The sequence below is a fragment of the Ascidiella aspersa genome, chromosome 3 (genome assembly GCF_963924565.1).
Source record: "Ascidiella aspersa chromosome 3, kaAscAspe10.2, whole genome shotgun sequence".
Taxonomy (NCBI): Eukaryota; Metazoa; Chordata; class Ascidiacea; order Phlebobranchia; family Ascidiidae; genus Ascidiella; species Ascidiella aspersa.
In genome coordinates this window covers 831,824-850,044 of record NC_139449.1, presented here as the reverse complement: position 1 = coordinate 850,044, position 18,221 = coordinate 831,824, and the positions used below count along the sequence as shown (strand labels likewise).

The 18,221-nt window shown below is 34.8% G+C and overlaps 1 protein-coding gene and 1 non-coding gene across 2 annotated transcripts in view; both read left to right on the top strand.

Annotated features, from left to right (window-relative positions):
- Positions 1 to 18,221, top strand: part of LOC146157990 (rho GTPase-activating protein 12-like) — a 41,126-nt gene that overhangs the window by 12,406 nt on the left and 10,499 nt on the right. Inside the window, exons 15-17 of the mRNA XM_083383685.1 lie at positions 506 to 646; positions 1,358 to 1,459; positions 2,373 to 2,471. Coding sequence (XP_083239811.1) covers positions 506 to 646; positions 1,358 to 1,459; positions 2,373 to 2,471 — 342 coding nt within the window. The remainder of the gene's footprint in view (positions 1 to 505; positions 647 to 1,357; positions 1,460 to 2,372; positions 2,472 to 18,221) is intronic.
- Trnat-ggu (transfer RNA threonine (anticodon GGU)) lies at positions 17,287 to 17,360 on the top strand. The gene has a single exon. It is a non-coding gene; the product is annotated as a tRNA-Thr (tRNA).

Here is an 18,221-nt window from a genome sequence, read left to right as displayed (position 1 = left end):
CCCCTTTTTTTAATCTTATTTTTTAAGGACTAGAGTAGTTTTAGCTTAATGTAAGTAATAGCAGACATATTAAATACAACATTTTTAGTTGTAGCGTCACATAAATAATGCAAAAAAATTGTAATGTCTGCCTTTGTCTCAATGATTATAGCCTTAACATTTAATTTATATATTTGAGTCTCTGCGCCTTCAAATAAATAAAGATGTAAAGTTAGGATTTATACTTCTATTAGTTTTTGCATATGGTGTCACATTTGTTTCTAACTTCTTGTTTAGTTGATAACACTTAAGGTGATATTTCTTGCTGTTATTATTATATGTTTTGTTTTTTTCTGGTGATTTTTAGCTATTTTGGCAAAATATGCGCAATTTGATTTCCCCAATCCAAAGCTTCGTTTAGGGTTTTACTGGAGTCTGTTAAGTTTATTCTCAACCAATTGAAAACTTATAAATTTGCTGGAAACTAGTGATTTAATTGTGCAACTAAATTGCGCTCTGGTCGCAGATGATTGAGCGTCAAGGTCGAATGAATGTCACAAAGCTGATGGAAGCCGGGAAGAAGCAACGTAAGAACTGGATGCAGCAGTGGCTCGTCCTCCTTGCTAACAACCTACTCTTCTACAAAGATCACAAACAAGCTACAGCCGTGAGTAGCAATGTCTGAGGCATTTTTTTATTTAAAACCAATTGTTTTATGAAATACCACAATTAAATAAAAGCACAGTTGGTACACAAAGGTTACATGAATGTTCCATATAAAAGTTATTTCAATATCAAATACAAAATAAGTAAACTTCTTTAAACAGTAAATTTAAGATACACATTAACATTTGGACGACCGTTCTTAAGAATTGTTTTTCGATAATTAAACTTGCCTGAAATGATGTCATTATTGTGTTCACACAAACAAAATAGGTGAAATTGCAAGCGACAGCTGTGAGTAGTGTTTTGTTTTGTTTTTGCTGTAAATAGTGTTAGCCTTTTGGTGTTATCTTTTATTATATGGGCCGGAAATTTATTTTCGGAATCTCTTTTTGCTTGCAGAAACAAGTTAAGGAAATTGTAAAACAGGCCAGGTTTATACTAAACCACAAACCAAAGTGAAATTAATAATGTTGAAAAGTTACCCTGGTAAGTATCGCTCATAACGATATAATTCATAACCGCCCACTTACACAAAAGAAAAGAAAAAAAACAATAAGCCCTGAAAATGTATGCCTGAAAAAAAATTTAACAACCGTACCCCTGACTAGTTGGACACTGCTCCGTAGTGGAGCGCTTTCCCTCGGGCAAAACCTTGTGTCCTTTATATACAAGCCACCTGGAGCACGTAAACTTGACGTAAAAATATTTCCAGACGAAATCTATGCCACACGGGAAGCCAGAGAGCAGTTGTGATCTGCGAGGAGCGTCCGTCGATTGGGCGAAAGATAAAAGCAGCAAGAAAAACGTGCTGGAGGTACGCTTGTTTCTGTTCGATAAGTACAATAAAGATAAAACAACACACCATTGTAAATTAAGTGGCTTCAAAAATCCTAAAATTTGTTAAAAATATATGATTTTCTGAGCAAGGTTATTTTTGTCTTTGTTAAAACAGACATTTATGTAAAATCGTTACTAATTTTAAGAAACACAACTAAGGAATGAAAAAGTGTAATTAGTAATTTCAATAGTAACTTAAGTCCTATAAAAAAAACTAAGTAGGATTTTTATGTTAAAACTGTTTTTTTTTTGGAAGTAAAAACGTCACCATTGGGTGGAGCTAGAGACATGTTGTGGTGAACAGTTGTTAGAAATAATAATTGTTTTTTTTTTTTTCTTTTTTTTATTGTAAAGTATTTTTAAGACTTTAATTAAACAAGATTGTATTGTTACCACCATCATCTTAACTGTGAAATTATAATGTTCTGAACTAGTGTTTTGCCTTTTTATTGACACTTATAGTATACACTCATTTAAAAATGTATTACTGTACTTTTTTAGACAGATTCTTTATGTACATTGCACATGTATTGTGAAATTTATAGAATTATAAATTTACATGTGTTTAGAAATTTTTTGTAAAAACAACCGATCTCTTTACAACATCTTAAGTCCCTTAATTAGACAAACATAAAACAACATCCTTAATTAGAACCTTCCTATCATAATCAACTTTAGTTAGTTCTTTTACAGGCTGTAGAAGAGAAATATATCCACTTATAAGGCATTGTCAGTTTTAAGAAGAACACTTTTATTTAAAGTCATTACCCATTTTCAATATTGACTTGCGACAAGGCAATATTTTTTTATAACATTTAGCCTGCTTAAATAAGTTGACAATTGATGACTTACCAATAAACTCTATGATATTTTACTGTGGTATTTTTCAGGTTCAAACCGTCCGAGGCTTGTCACTATTGCTACAACACGACGACATGGCCACGACACAAAAGTGGCTCAAAGCAATAAGGAACACCATTTTGAGAGCGGTGGGTGAAATTGTTTTTATTAAAATATAAAACCAACAATATTAAAGCATTGTATAGTTTTCAATATTAGAGCATTGTATGTTTAAAACTAAATATAACTTAAATTTTATGTTTAAATTAAACTATGAATGCACCATTCTAAAGTTAGGGCAATCAAGTGGTACTATATAAAGACATATAGTGAAACCTGACTACCCTGTTTATAATTGGACAAATATGGCCATTTACAAACATTTTTAAGGTAGTGCTTGAAATTAACTTTAAACTACATCTAATGGCCACAACTTTTGTATTTACTTCCCTTTCCTACTTTTCCACTTTGTTGAATTAAAGGTCAGCAAAGATAGGTGTATATGTGAACTCATTTATGTTAGATATGGGAATTAACTAGATTGAATTAGAGTAAGCATTTGTTATGCTTGCCAAAGTGGGAACCTAAATGCAGTGTATAACAGATTTGAAATTTTTTAGATATTAAAATGCCTAAAGACTTGGACTGTTTATCAAAGTTTTAAAGTTACCGTATAGAATTTTTAAGCATATGTATACAACAAATGTTTGTTCCGTTATTCATTGCTTTTTTGCTACACAGGTATTGCTTACCATGAAATGTTAAAAAGGTAGGCAACACTTTATTCAGTTGCTCTTTATTTGATTTCAGTTTGAATGTCCTTCTTTTTTTTACTAAGTTGAAAATATTCTTGGTTCTGGTTGATATTTGAAATACAAAAGTCTATTTCATTTACCTATAATTTTATTGAAACATAAGGTTTGAAAGAGAAGTCTAACATTAATTTACCGCTAGGTTGCACATTTGAAAAGCAATTATACTACATTAGGACCACAAATGACCTAACATTGTATTCAATAAAGGTCAATCTATTGAAATATTTTATATGTCAGATTGCATCTGTATGCGCTGTGTTTTAAAATAAGACTTCATCGAGTGAAAAGTGATTGAGGATATAAAAACAGTGTTAACCAACGTTTAGGAACCTTTTTAAGTCGTCTTCTTTCAGGGTAAATGAGCTGATTTTTGATTGATATTATGCCTAGTAGCAGCAGTTTCTGGAAAAGCAGTGTAACATGAGAAATTGTCTGGGTTGCTAATTGGCGTTATGAAATAAGTTATTGCCGCCAGGCATAATATATAAATCTTATATATACTTTATATATATTATATATACTGCTGGAAGAGCAACACTCCGTTATAATTGGCCTTATGTTATGATTTGCATTACACAACCAAATATCAATGTGCTGTCTATACAGTGCAGTATATTCTCTTTGTGCTATGCAATGTTGCTTTATGCATTAGTGTTGTGCATATACGCAGTAATGCAAAGTGGTTTATTAATTTGCCTACAACTCGATATTGTGACAACAAAAAGTTCACCAAGGTACTGAAGCTTCATTAAGGCCAGGCAGTGTATTAATATTGAATGGAAATATATTTACCTGCTTTGCAAGTTACTGGAACAATTATGCACAATTGTACCAAGAGCAAAGGACAGTATTTTAGCAAATAGTAGTGTTTTTTTTTTTGGTGATTGGGTGTTTTAATTATCAAAAAAGGAGTTGAACAATTTATGTGGGGTTGCTTTACATCTTTAAAGTTGCATTAAAAACGTTTAATATTATGGTAAATGATTGTGTGGTGTGGGCTTCTGACATAGTAGTAAAAATTTACTTTTAAATAAGGCCTTCAAAGACATTAATTATTTTTAAGTGGAGTGTTTTACTAATTTACTTAAATTAAAAAAATTTTTACATTTTTGGAACTGCGGTTTCAAATCATTGTGTCAATGTGTCATCCAGTTGAGTAATATATTTTTATTGCTTAGTTAGTTATTCAATGCAACACCAGTGCAGAAAATATTAATGCTCATATTTTTTTGGGGCTTCTATTACTAGTTTGTTGGAAACATTTAGGAAAATCAGAACACTAGATATCCAGCTATGTAAATTTTCAAGTTCCAATAAATAAGATCATAAAATAATAAAAATTGATGCAAATTATGTATGAAAAAATCTGTTTGCACAAAATGTTACTGACATTATTAAGTTTTTTGACTTGTCCCAAATTTTGTTGTCGTTATTGAAAGCAGGTTTTTAGTTCAAGCCGACCAAAGTTTTGCCTTGTTTAATATAACGGCATGAGTCAAGTATTGTTGCATGTGATTCAAGTTGCAAAGTCCCAGCAGCCTTTTAAGCAGCTGCAGATTGGTTGGTTGCATTATACTTCCGTGTCAGGCAACTGTAGGCACCTATATACGCTGCTTCTAACAGGAAACGATGTCTTCTCCTCAATAAACCCCGGTTTCTGCGCTCTGATGTCACCGCACTCTGCCTCTGTTTATGTTGTCACTTCCCAGTTTGTGCTTGCTTGCGTATTAGAGCTGCGTGAAAAAGTACTTGGCTGTTTGTTTTATGATGTTAAGTATTAGACCTGCTTGGATGTTTGTTTCGCAATGTTAAGTTTATTTGTTGCTGGCGTATTTATTTAGGTTAAACAGATGAAAAACTATGTTTTTAGTTTAACATTTAAAGCTTGTGTTATACCGGTTAGTCTTTTTGTTCGCCTAAGTCTTATGAAATAAACCGGTACAAGAATATTTTTGGTGTTACATTTGTGTTAGAGTTATTTAATTTACTTTTTGGTTGTTAGAATGCATAAAACACTAGTTTGATAGAAAGGAACATTCTTCTATCTGTATAACACTAGTCTCTGGTCATTCAAATTCTTCTATCTTTTAAGTAGAACTTTTTTAATAGTTAGATTAAACAGCTGAAGTTATGTTTTTATTTTAACATTTAGAACTTGCATTATACCAGTTAGTCTTGTTGTTCGGTTAATTCTTAATTTTGGCTTTTAATAGTGTTATTATTCTATAACATAAACTGGCACTTTTAGCTTTATTTTATCATATTAGAACATGTTTTTACAAGGTAGTCAATTGTTGGCTTATTTCTTTATTAGTTAGCTAACAGTAATAAATTTGTTGTTCCATTCAGATAAAGTTTGTGATACAGTAGTTTAATTTTCATTTTTGATTATTAAAATTTGTAAAATACTAGTTTAATACACAGTTCTACATATATAACACACATTTCATTGAAATTATTCCTCATTTGTTAAGTAGAACTTTAAATTAGTTTAATTCCAGGAAACTATAAAACTATGGACTTGTTTAAAGTCTGTGCATAACAATCACGTAACATTGCAGTGATGGAAACCTGTTTCATTTGTGTTAGTGGTAAAGTGATTGATTTCATTTGTTTTTGTTCTGTTAGTTTTACACCTATTAAACTGTTTACAATTGTATTGAAATAGGATTTTGTCAGTCAATCTGTTCTTAATATTGTCCAATTGTTAGTCTTTTACATAAATCAATGCAAAGTAAAAGTTTAAGGTTGTCTTTGAACTGCTTTGGGATTAAACTATTTTTTAGTGTTACTCTGCTTACTATCTCTTTCAAAATTGATAATTTTCAATATTTAGAAGTACCCCTATTTTTTGTACAGTTTTTCCAATATCTACAAAAAACAGAAGTAATTATGTTTACTGTCAAATTTTATGTTATATTGCTTTTCAAAAGAGAGATTTGTGCTACTTCTAATGTAGAAGAGTCTGCAAAGGTTAAAAAATAACAATAATTTACCTTGTTCTATAGAGCACTTTTCTGTTTAAAAAATTGTAATTGTTGCTATATAACATATAAGAGAATGTTGTCATATGGTGAAAATAGGCTGTTCTCTACTAAAAGTGCTGCAAAACACCTACAAATGAGCTTTTGAATTACATTGTTACCTAATTTACAGTTGTTGCTGTAGTATTTACAAAATGGTTTAAACTGTGGCAGTTTTAAAGTAACATTTAATAAACTTTGGTGGACCCTAGCGGTTTGGATCAAGTATGTTTTTAAAAAGAACTTCCTCACATTCTAAGAAGGTACTAAAAGTAAGAAACTAACACAAATTATTTTCTTATTATCACTGAAACATTCTTATTTTGCATGCTGAATATTGTTTTTGTTTATTGTTTAAATTTTTTGTATGTTGTTATTTGCATATTGGAATCTAAAGGCAGTCATATGTGGCAAATAGTAGGGCTTACATTGCTGCATTAGAGTAATTAGAAGGCTGTTGCGATTACATATATAGCAAATATATTTTTTTGTTTTTTTATTAAAATTAATTAGTTTATATGCAAAATTGTAAACTAGTTGACAGTGTTTAATAACTGTTTAATAACAAATTATTAGAGTAATAATTTTAACTATATAGTTGGTAACCGGTGACAATGATTTCTAGATTATTAATTGTACAAATGTGGCTTCCAACTAGGTTTAATTTTTACACGTGGTGCATTAGATTTGCATTAATTGCAATTACATTTGTAGCAATATTTTTAATAAAAATTATTTACTTTATATGAAAATGGTAAGAGAATTAATTTCAACAATATAGTTGGTAACCAGTGCAGCATGATTTCCTGATTAATGATTGGACAAATGTGGACGAAATTTGCATCAATAGTTGGATTTTGTAGTATATATTTTTCTGTCTAATACCCACAACAAACATGTGATATTATGCTGCTGGAATAGAACCCACCATATCAGGAACTGTTGTGTGAAACCTACGCATTTCAACAGGTCTTATCAATGACTCACTAGCATATGTTTAGTAAACCAGCACTTTAATATGATGACATATAAGGTTTTCAAACTACATAACAATTTCTGCTAACCGCTGACAACTGTATAACGTTAATCCATATATTTTAGAACTGTGATAGCATTGGCATATTAGAGTTCTCAACAATCCCATTTGCCGACATTAACTTGTTTTTAAACAAAATATTTGCAAAGGTTCTTCAACTTAAACTGTGGTACGTGGACTGGTTTTAGGGGGTCTTATTCCAAGGCCTTATTAAAATCTTTGGGTATAATTTAACAAATGGACCGATTTTTTACCAAAAAAGGTTTAATTGAAAAATAAAACGCTTTGGCACCGTCTCTTTAAAATTATTTTGACGCAATTAATTTGTTTTACATTTATTGGCCTGAATAAGGCAGGTTTTATAAGTCTACTTGTTTAGGGCGTAATTTCTATAAATTTGTGCAGGTCAAGCAAAACATAAACTTATTTAGAAGCTCAGCATTACAAAAAGATTGAAACCCTTGATATAAAGCAAGTATAATGGGATAAAATGGAAACAGTTGTTTAAATTGGAAGTGAAACCACCTCAGATGCGCTGTAATAAGGAAACTCCCGCAAACAATGAAAATTAAAGATCCTTGCTTCCGTATCAGAAGAGAATCATGATTCTACTCGAACACGAAACTGATGATGCCTATTTATAAGGCGAAATATATATTGCTGTAAAAAACATTGCGTTCCACCTTTTAAAAGTAATGCTTTGATTTATTTCTTAGTCACATTAACTGAAGATGATACAAGTTCGTATCGAAACGTCTTAATCAAGATGATGTCGATCTACTCGACCTTTTTGGCTTTGCATTATTAAGCTACGTTACAGTCTACCCTAATTAAGAAATAATTTAATGTTTAACCTGTTTGCTTTTATAAATCTTAACATCTTCTTAGATGCGGGTAGCTCTTGCTTTATCAACTTTTATCCAGAACCCATTAAAGAATCCCGATAGTTTCCGTTCATTGTACTTCCGTTAGCTCGTATTAGATTGAGTCTTTCAAAATTCCCTGCAGTATGACGTAACAGTGGGTTTATTTCGTCACCATTGCGCCACGTCGTGCGTTGAATTTGCAGCAAACGTTGAAAAGCAGTCGTTAGTAAATACACGTTAGTTCCACAACATAAACTATTGGACAATCCACACAATGAGATTTAACTTTTGGATTCGCGCGCATATTTGGAAGCAGGCATTTTTAGGATACTACACCTTTGTGACGTCACGTTATGACGTATTTGTGCGACGTCATGTCTAAGGATTTGGTAGCCGTAAAAGTGTTTTCGGTTTTGTTTTGTATCCAAGAACTAAAATTGTGGTTAACTCATTTCATGAAAATGACCCGATTTAAAACAAAATTACATGACTCTCCTAATCTTAAATCATTTCCTAAAAACGAGTTTTTGAGATGGTTTCATGTTTTTTTCGGTGACAACAGAATTATGCTAAGTCTGGAAGTATTTTGGATTGTTGAAGCTTACACTAGATGTTCATCACAACTTGATGTTTAATTTGTGATCTAAACATGAATGAAAGATACGCACACGCGTCTTTATTGTTAACTGTGACCTCGCCCTTCAGCTGAAACATGTGAACTGTCATTACACACATTGTTGAAACGCTTAAACATTTCCATCTTCGTTGAAAGCACTTTGCATCAGCGGTTAAACGTAAAATATTTTTTTGCCAGGACAAGTGAACATTTTCCGAGATGACGTCACAAAGTTACGTCATACAACAAGTAACCTTAATAAACATGAGGTTATCGGTCGTTCTATTGCGACAATATGACAACTGAAATATTAGTTTAAATTCACTCAGGAAAGTTGCCGCAAAGCAATTGGCAACAAAGTAATTAAATTAGCAAAAAAATAATTATAAAAAAACACATTTTTCATCGCTACATTGTACTGGCAATTATTCTTTTGATCCGTTTCGTCTAACTGTTACTGAATGGATATATGTAGCTGCTAAAACAGGAAACAAATATTACATAAAGTTCAGTGTTTTTATCATGGGCTTATGGCAATATGCAAATCGCGCAGTGGGAATTTTTCAGCATTTCTGTAACAATAGAAGATACAATGCAGGAAACTGTGGATTGCAAAAGGCGTGATGTGACTAAATATAGCTCACGTGATTTTAAGTTGGTCACATGGTGTAAAGTGGATGCTATTCGACTATTTGGAATACTAAGTACAGCGCTGCAGCAATGAAGGCATGTGTGGGGGATGGTAGGGATGTAGAGTTGAGTCTGGCTCACAACTTTGCTAAATTAAATCTATCGCAAGCACATGTACTTGGGCTTTTATTCTACATTGTATATCTAAATCAGGGACGGATCCTGGGACAAACGGTTTCAGCCCAAAGTCGTGCGACTCATCGCAAAAAAGCACATTTTTTGCAACTTAAACGATATAAAGGCATTTTTTCGCTTTGCGCGAATTGATAACATCTTTCCAAATATAGATTTTGTGTTAAAAGTAACAGCTCTTCAAACTTAAACTTAACAAATTCACAAATGATGTTCTCAAGGTTACTTCTTCGTGACGTCAAGTTTAGATTTTACTTAGTGACGTCACGTTATGACGTAGCTACGTAAGGTCACGACGTAGCTACTGTTTACCTAAATATATTTTCGCAAAAAAAAATTACCAGATAGAACTTCCGAATCACCTTTTACAATTATTCTTGTTTTTCTCCTAAAGTCATTTTCGTCAAAACAATGTTAAATTAGGAAAAAGCTCAAGAATGGCTGCAGTAAATACCCCCAAAAAATATCAATTACAAATATCAAAACATTTCGAAAACATGAAAAAAGTTTCAAGCATTCCCCACATGGTAACATATTAAAAAAAACATTAAATCAAATTACAACTATTCAGTAGATTACAGGGATTTTCGTTGTTGTTGTGCTTCTTTGTTAATTGAACAAAAACATAAGTTTCAACCTGACCTAATAGAACACGCTGTCCGCATTATGGCGGTAGTAAACATTAGGGAACAACCCACTTTTAGTGCCGCTACATGTTGCCTAATAACATCGCCTTGGGCAAATCTGTGACCACATGACGACAACCTAGACTACATCAAGATATCGGGGAAAACAGTAATAGAGACACAGAAGTCATAATGTTGCCAAACATAAGCTCGTTTGGTCAGCCAGAGATTATATTTAGCTTTGTGTGTTTATTTCGGAGCAATATATCATCTGCAGCGTTGAATCAAAATAAGTAATACGCATATAAAGCAAACTAGAAAAGCGATAGATATGCGAGGCAGTTAAAGTGGTTGACAATAAAAGGTTAAATCGGGGTGTTTTGTAACGATTTAAATTTATAATTCAAAACGAATCGAATCCCACCTAAAACTTTCTTTAAAACCATATTTTTATTCATAGTTATTAGATTTAGATTCTTTTTTATTGTTTGGGCACATTAGTTGCTGTCATTGTTTTTACGTTCCACTATAACAATGCCATTATGACGTCATTGTGGTTATAAGTTGCAGCGTGTAGTAAACTCTTAATCAATTTTAAGGGAAGCGTTATCTTGCGTTTTGAACAGTTAGCGTTGGGTATGTTTAACATTCCTAGGTTTTTATCTTCTGTTGGCTGATTTGTTCTAGCTGTTGGTTTTGTGTTGTTGTTTGTTTGTCATGTGGATGATAGACTTCTAAAACAACTTGTGTTAGAAACCATTATAAGATGTTTATGTGCGGGGATGTTGTCTGTTGAACTATGGTTGTTCATGATGGTGGTCTTATATCGCCGGGGTATCGATATTACATTCTGATATCGTACGATTAACGATATTACAAAATTACTATTTTGGACGCCGTCATAACTTTTTATGGGTTATTTTACGATATAAATTGACGTTAATTTTTAGAGTTACCTTAGCAAGAATCTGCTTGATTGAGGATCGAACTCACAATCTTCGGTATTTGTTTTTTAACTTTAATTAAAGGGTACTGGCATGTCAACTTGATGGCCGTACTCCATACTTTTTGTCTTATTTGAATGTTGTGAAGATACGGCATCCTGCCCAATTTAATCGCGTTTTCGTCAAATTTAGTTACATATTTCCGATAAAGCGTTTAAAGAAATTTCTAAAGTTGAACATATAAGTCACAAAATATTTCTCGACGAGTTATGGTTGACTCACAACTCGGCCGAGTCAGAGTTTGATAAAAAAAACGGTTCCAAAAACTTGTTTCAGTGAAAGTCTTAGCAGGGAGCGGAAATCGGTTTCTTGTCTTGTCTGACTTGTCAGTTAAAGTTCCAGCCTCACGGGAGTTTATCGTGCTGTGACTCGTGGGAACATTAAGTCTTTCATGTTTTAGCGCAGAACTTTTCGACCGTTTTGGTGAAGAGGACTCTAGAGATAAAATAAATAGATTGCGGCACTTTTTCTAGATTTTTCGCCAAGTGGTTTTACCGTAATGTCTTATCAACTAAACACACGAAGGGAATTGTTAATAATTTATTACACCAATTGTTACACAACAATTGTTTTAAGAACTTTCCAATAAAGCAAATATTAGAAAGACAAATAGTTCAAGCGATATTTTGCCACCCTTGCATTAAAAGCGACACTGCGGTAAGGAACCACTGTTTTAGTGACACACCGGCTTTATTTTTCTACACATATGTTTGCAGAATAAGGGTTATTTTATTTATAATTACAAATAAGTTGGGAACTCTTTGTAAACCCTGCGATTGCAGTTCGAAAATACATTTACAATTATGCACACGTATTCTAAACTGAGGAAAAAATGATAAGGTGTGTAAATTAACCCATTCAGATTTTTTATCTTGACATTTAAATACAAAATAAAGCGTCGAAAAAGGTGGAAGTTGATATTTAATGGATTCTTTTAAAAGGAAACGACAGTAAAAGATCAATAACTACTGAACTAGACTCACAAGCGATTTCCCTGTATTTCAATGTCAACAAACCCAGCGATAAAATGTTGTGTTTTACATCCAGGGCCTAGTAATAAGGGAAGGGGAGGGGGAACATTAAAAAACAATATATTTCCAAATTTCCGCCTGAATAATACTTCACACACAACTCAAATATCACCGGTGTTTTAAATTTATATTTTCAAAATTTATGTGAAATTATTAGTTTTTAATTTTCGTGCGGCGTTATCTGTAGAAATGACGTCATGCATCCTCCCCCCAGAAAATTTGTGTTCGTTCCCTGTTTCTAATCTACGGTTTCCCGTGACTCAACTTTCCACATTTCATGATGATTACCAAATTAAACGACTCTATTTTCAAAGCTACAAACTAAATGTCTAGGAGTGTGAAAACACACTTAGAAAGTTGATATTCTAAGTCAGTCTTTTTTAATAGGCTTTACAGGTTATTAACTGGCCAGAATTAAGACCAAGGGTATTTTTTACACATTTTTCGGGTGATTTCTGACTTTTCGCTAGATACCTATGTTGTGGGCGAAAAATACTCAAGTTTTCGTTGCAGTCAATTATTTGGTTGCTTAATAAGGTCATGTTACAGCCACCAAGTTATCGAGTTTACATGGCTTTATTCGTAGAGGTGAAATTCCCTTTAAGCTAATGAACAGCCATGTTGTAATTCTATACGCTTAATTTCGTTATTTCCTATTGTCAGTTCTTGTTAATCATATGCGGACCAACTTTCGCTTTTATTCTTATTAGCCGACTAATTAAGAGTTGAAAATGCTTTGAAACGTAGAGAAGTAGTGATGTGACGTTTTGCTCAATAAACTCGCATCGACCAAATTAATGCGCGCATTCATCATCGACGGATGTACTTCAAATCTACTTTGCAGATCTGTTGTCGTTACCCTTTGCTGGGCTGGTTTTAGTGGATAGGTAGAGAGAAGCTCAACTGATGCTCTGGGTTTCATAGCGGGTGTAAGACTAGTGTTTTATGAAGGCACAGTGTTGCTAAAGGTTTTTGAATCTTTAAAATATAAACATGAAATTAAATTCATAAAAGTCATGAATTTAACTGAAAATTAAAAAGTTTTTAAAAAGCCTAGATTTTTCCTATCGAGTGGCGCTGTTTAACGACAAATTGTAAATGCACTTTTACTTTGACCTGATGACAAACGCTTGTGCGAAACCTTGTAAACATACAATTTGTCTTTATATATAGCGCCACCTGATTTCGAGATTTAAAACTGGACAAATACAAAGATTTAGAATTAAACCATTTACAAAGATTTCTTAAACTGGAGACCCTATGTGTTTTGTTAGTTCAAACTCAATTTTTAACGTATGAGCAGATTACAAAAGTTGCTGGTGGAAGGTTTCCACTTGAACTTGGCTCCTAATCATTCAACAAGCCTGTTATTGATTATTTTGCGACCACCAGAACGAGTTTCAATAACTGCTGCCGGGATTTCACTCAGACTGCTTCTATTTGCGATTACTTTATATTATGATGTTAAACAATAGCAATTATAAGAGCTGTAATGTTTCAGCAAATTTTATCTACAACCGGTATTAGTTAAGAATGCGCTTTTATTAAATATTTACTTCTCTGTGCTTTTTTAGTCTTCAGTTTACTATAAAATTGTGACACATTCCAAATTCAAGCCAATTGAGCAGCTTTAAATGCCTTGTTTCTTGATCAAATAATTCATTTAAGGTTACGCTTGTGCTGCATATTATGAGATACCACACCGGTGGTTACATTGTGTTTAAAGCCTAATTATCTATTCAACTTATTCCAAATAAAACGTAGTTTATTGCGGACCTGGTTGCTGTGGTATTTGTTAATATTTCTATGCAATTTGTCGAGCGTTGTGTTATATAGGATGAGAGTTAAAACGTTAATGTCGTCGATGTTTTGATGATATTTCGGAGGTGTTTAAATGATTGTCGTCCGCAGCGTGTTGTGTGTTGTTTCCTGTGAGCTGCTACTGTCGTCTTTTATGTACACAACACCAGATAATTCAACGCTAGACATCCACAGAAATAATAATACAAAAATATTAGTCAGAATAAATACTTAGCCGTTTACTTTTATTAGCATACTTTATGACAAGGGCTTATTTAGTAAATGTGAAGTTGAACTTGGGTTTGACTACTGTATTTGTTTTAGAAAGGATTTCGACAGATCTTCTGAAATTAACTGAGATATAATGGCCAACAAAATAACAGAAATTCTTGCGTATTACAACAAGAAGCCATACTTGATTGGCCACTGTTTTTCTTTTAGGACAAATTTCACCAAATTTTTGTTGAAATCTTTTAAAATTAACTGAGATATAATTGCCAACAAAGTGACAGAGAAATACTTTCTTATTACAGTTTCGTAGTACGGTACTATGACAGATTACTATTTATCAAGTCTATTGTGTTTTGATTTGGAAGAAATTAATCTGATTCTTGCTAAAATTTGAAGCCAAAATAATTTTTTTTCAAAAAAGTTAAATGTGCTTGCCGACTAACGTCCAACTAAATGGTTAAAGCGCCTACTGTTTATTTATTTGTGACTCCCAGAATTATATTAAATGTTATAAGCAGACCCTTGTTTAGTCGTTGTAACTACTAGCATTTTCAGTACGTGAGGGCATAAATAAGCCTTTGAAGGTTGGTTTTAATTTTTATTTTAGATCTGCAGTTGTTTGAATAAACGTTCTGAGGTTTTGTAAATCATCGGTTTTCAAAACTATTTCCCATTGCCAATTGTTAGGTCCCATACCTTGTTTATTTGTTGTGTCATTACTCAAATGTGTTGCGTAAGCGGAAATACCCCTTAATTAGATTACTAAACTAACAATTGATGGCACTTGTTCATTTTCTGATAAAATTAAATAAAAAATATTTCTGTAGAAATAAAATTAAATGTAAAACACTCGGGCAAGTCAAGCAGCATATCATCAAGTTTAAATTACAAGCACTCCTCGCACAATGCGTCTTGCTTTTGCGAGCATTCAATTGCTTGAGGAGTAAGCTTTCAACCTTTCCATTCGAATCATTACTTCCGGCTATTGTGGCGCAATCCTTCAGCGATCGCGATTGTTGGAATGAAAGCTGGTGTGGAAACAATAATGCAGCTTGTGATACGTCAGGGGCAAGTTTTAAGCAGCAGAAGGGCTCACTGACCCGAGCTGTTGACTTGCTTGCCTTGTTTAATTGCTGCGCTCTTGTCAAGTTTTGTGGCCTGCAGTTGATGTTTGAGGTTTCAGGATGAGAGTGGTTGATTAAAATGTGCGATTGCGTGTTTGCATTTTAAAGTAGTTAGAAGGTTGTTCTTCATATGGTGTCCTTATTTTTCTTAATTTACGGATAGAGCTTTGTGATTTTTCGTTGCGCGTTCTTCGTTTTCTGGGTAGTTCGTTCCACGTGGTTATTTTTGAGTTTACGTAAGTGCGACATATGTCAGTTGTATGGCTTGTCTGTGTTGCCCAATCTACATTTTTTCGATTGTATTGTTTTTTTTTAAATAGAATTTATTTGTTTTTTGGATACGGTATTACTGTACAGATTACAGTGAATAAGGACGTCAATAATCTGAATCAGTAACTGATATTTGTTTTTCTCAAAGTCCACTTTGTGTGTATTAAAGATATTTCTGTGAGCTGGTTTCACTTAAGTGTAGCGAAATAAACTTCTCAAGGATTATGCAAGAGTTTGGTCAATAAACCTAAATCCAACAAAATACACTCAAAACTGAGTAACAAGAAAAATATCTAAACTGAACATTGGGAAGATGAATCGCAAAACGAAGCAGTTTAACTTGCTGAGCGGCCAACCAGTTGTTGCTGCCACAAACTACATGCCTGCCACAAACAGCCACAACGTGATGAAAGTTGCGTCGTTTAGTGGTAGTGGCAACCGCAAGAATGTGGACCGCGTGAGATTCGAAACCGAACCCTGGGAACTCGCCAGCTACAACAAAAAGGGAAGACGAGCCCAAAACCAGATCTTGTCATCGGAGGGAATCGAACTCGGGACCCCTGGACAATACCGACCTCGGCAGGATTTGATCTACAAACCCTCGGAATCTCCGCCGTTGGCGCACAAAGGAGCGAACCTGCTGAGATGTCACTCCGAGATGGTGAGGAAGATCCACTCCACATCCCAGGAGGAGCGGTCTGGGTCGCTTGGAGCAACTCATCAGGAGAAAACGAGAGCAGCTCCTCGTGCCTCCCAAGAGGAGCGCTCCAGGAGGACAAGAGCTCCTCCTCCTAATGTAAATAACGACTACTTGGAGCTCACGAGCAACAGGAGCAATCCTCCCACTCCTTCTCTCACTCCTCCCACTCCTTTACTCACTCCTCCCACTCCTTCTCTCACTCCTCCCAAGCCCCAGAGTAACGGCATCAAGAAATCGGCGAGCGACACCGCCATGACGTCACACCTTTCGGAAAAGATGACGTCACCAGTCCCCCCCGCGCGCCGATCGCGGAGGAAAACCCCCTCGATGCTGCTCGACCTGGTGGTTAATGACGTAACAAGGGACGAAGCGAATTACTTCGAGACTTCTTCGCGCGTTAAGAAGCTAGCCATCTCCTCTCCCACGGAGCTGCGACATCTCTCCTCCTCTTCCCACCCATTCTCCTCCTCCTCCCACCAATTCTCCTCCACCTCCTCCCAATTATCCTCCTCCCACCAATTCTCTTTCTCCCACCAATTCTCACTCCCCTCCGCTCCGACATCCTCCTGTGAAAACCTGGCCAGCCCCAAGGGGCATCCCCGTGCGGTGAAGACCCTCACCCTGCCCGTGGGTGTGAGCCCCAGGGAGATGGAGAAACAGCAAACTCGGTTCCACTTCAACATCTTCAGGAAGTTGGGAAGAAAGCTCTCGAACGAATCCATGTGGAAGTCTAACGTATGTTCTTCACTTGAGCAGCTTTACAGTTGCAAACTAACGGTTCGATATTCATATCAAACCTATGTTCTCGACGAGCCGGTAGAGTTTGCTACTTGAGCCCTTCTGAGCCTGCGTAACTCAGTCGAGGTCCTGAGTCCGCTTTAGAGTTGCGAATTAACGGTTCCTCATTTATAGCAACGTATGTCAGCTTTTGTTGTGTTTCAAGGGTGTGTTACGGTTTAACTAAAATGATGAGCAAGCAGGGTTGACAACTTGCTACTGAGCCTGTGTAGCTCAGTTGGTAGAGCGACGGTCCTGGTATGACTGAGATCGTGAGTTCGAACCTCATCACAGGTAGTTTTACGAACGGGATGCGGCAAGCCATCGTGCTATGGTTGTTTCTCGACTCGCTTCCTTCTGAGCCTGCATAGATCAGTTGGTAGAACGATGGTCCTGGTATGACAGAGGTCGTGAGTTCGAACCTCACCAGAGGCTAGTTTTATCAACAGGATGCAGCAGGCAACGGTGCTAATGTTGTTTCTCGACTCGCTCCCCTCTGAGCCCGTGTAGCTCAGTCGAGGTCCACTTTATAGTTGCGAACTAACGACTTAATACTCGTAGCAAACGTAAACCAGATTTAGTTGTGTTTTTGGGATGTCTGAAACTCCCTGCTGCAAAGTTGTGTATTAACTATCCCAGGGCTGGCCAACCAGTCAATGACCAAGAGCCACATTTCTCACTTAACCGCAAAAAGAGCCTCATCTTACACATGACAGAATTCAATGTCACACTGTTTCTTCCTCACTCGCACACATATCTTTGCTAAGCTAGATTTGTTGTAGATGTTTGGCACAAGCTATATTGAGTGGACTACATAGGCATTGTAAAGACGTGACGCCATGAAAGGTCTAGTGCGCAGATTTGTAACGGTATCCAAACATAATTAAAAAAACTGTAAAAAGTGTAGCTATCGATAAAGCATTCTATCTGAAGGTTTAACACTTTAAAGTCTACTAAGACTTAAGAGAACGATTGTTTTTAGTTTTTTTGGTTCATTCATTTTGATTTTTTGTTTTATTTTATATCGATTCTTAAGTTTCGAACGATTTTGATCAAATTGACTTGAAACTATTTTCTAGCCAACTGAGGTTTCGTTTTATTTGAATGTAAATTCAACAAAGTATCAATTTATTTTGACCCAAAATCAGTTTAACAACT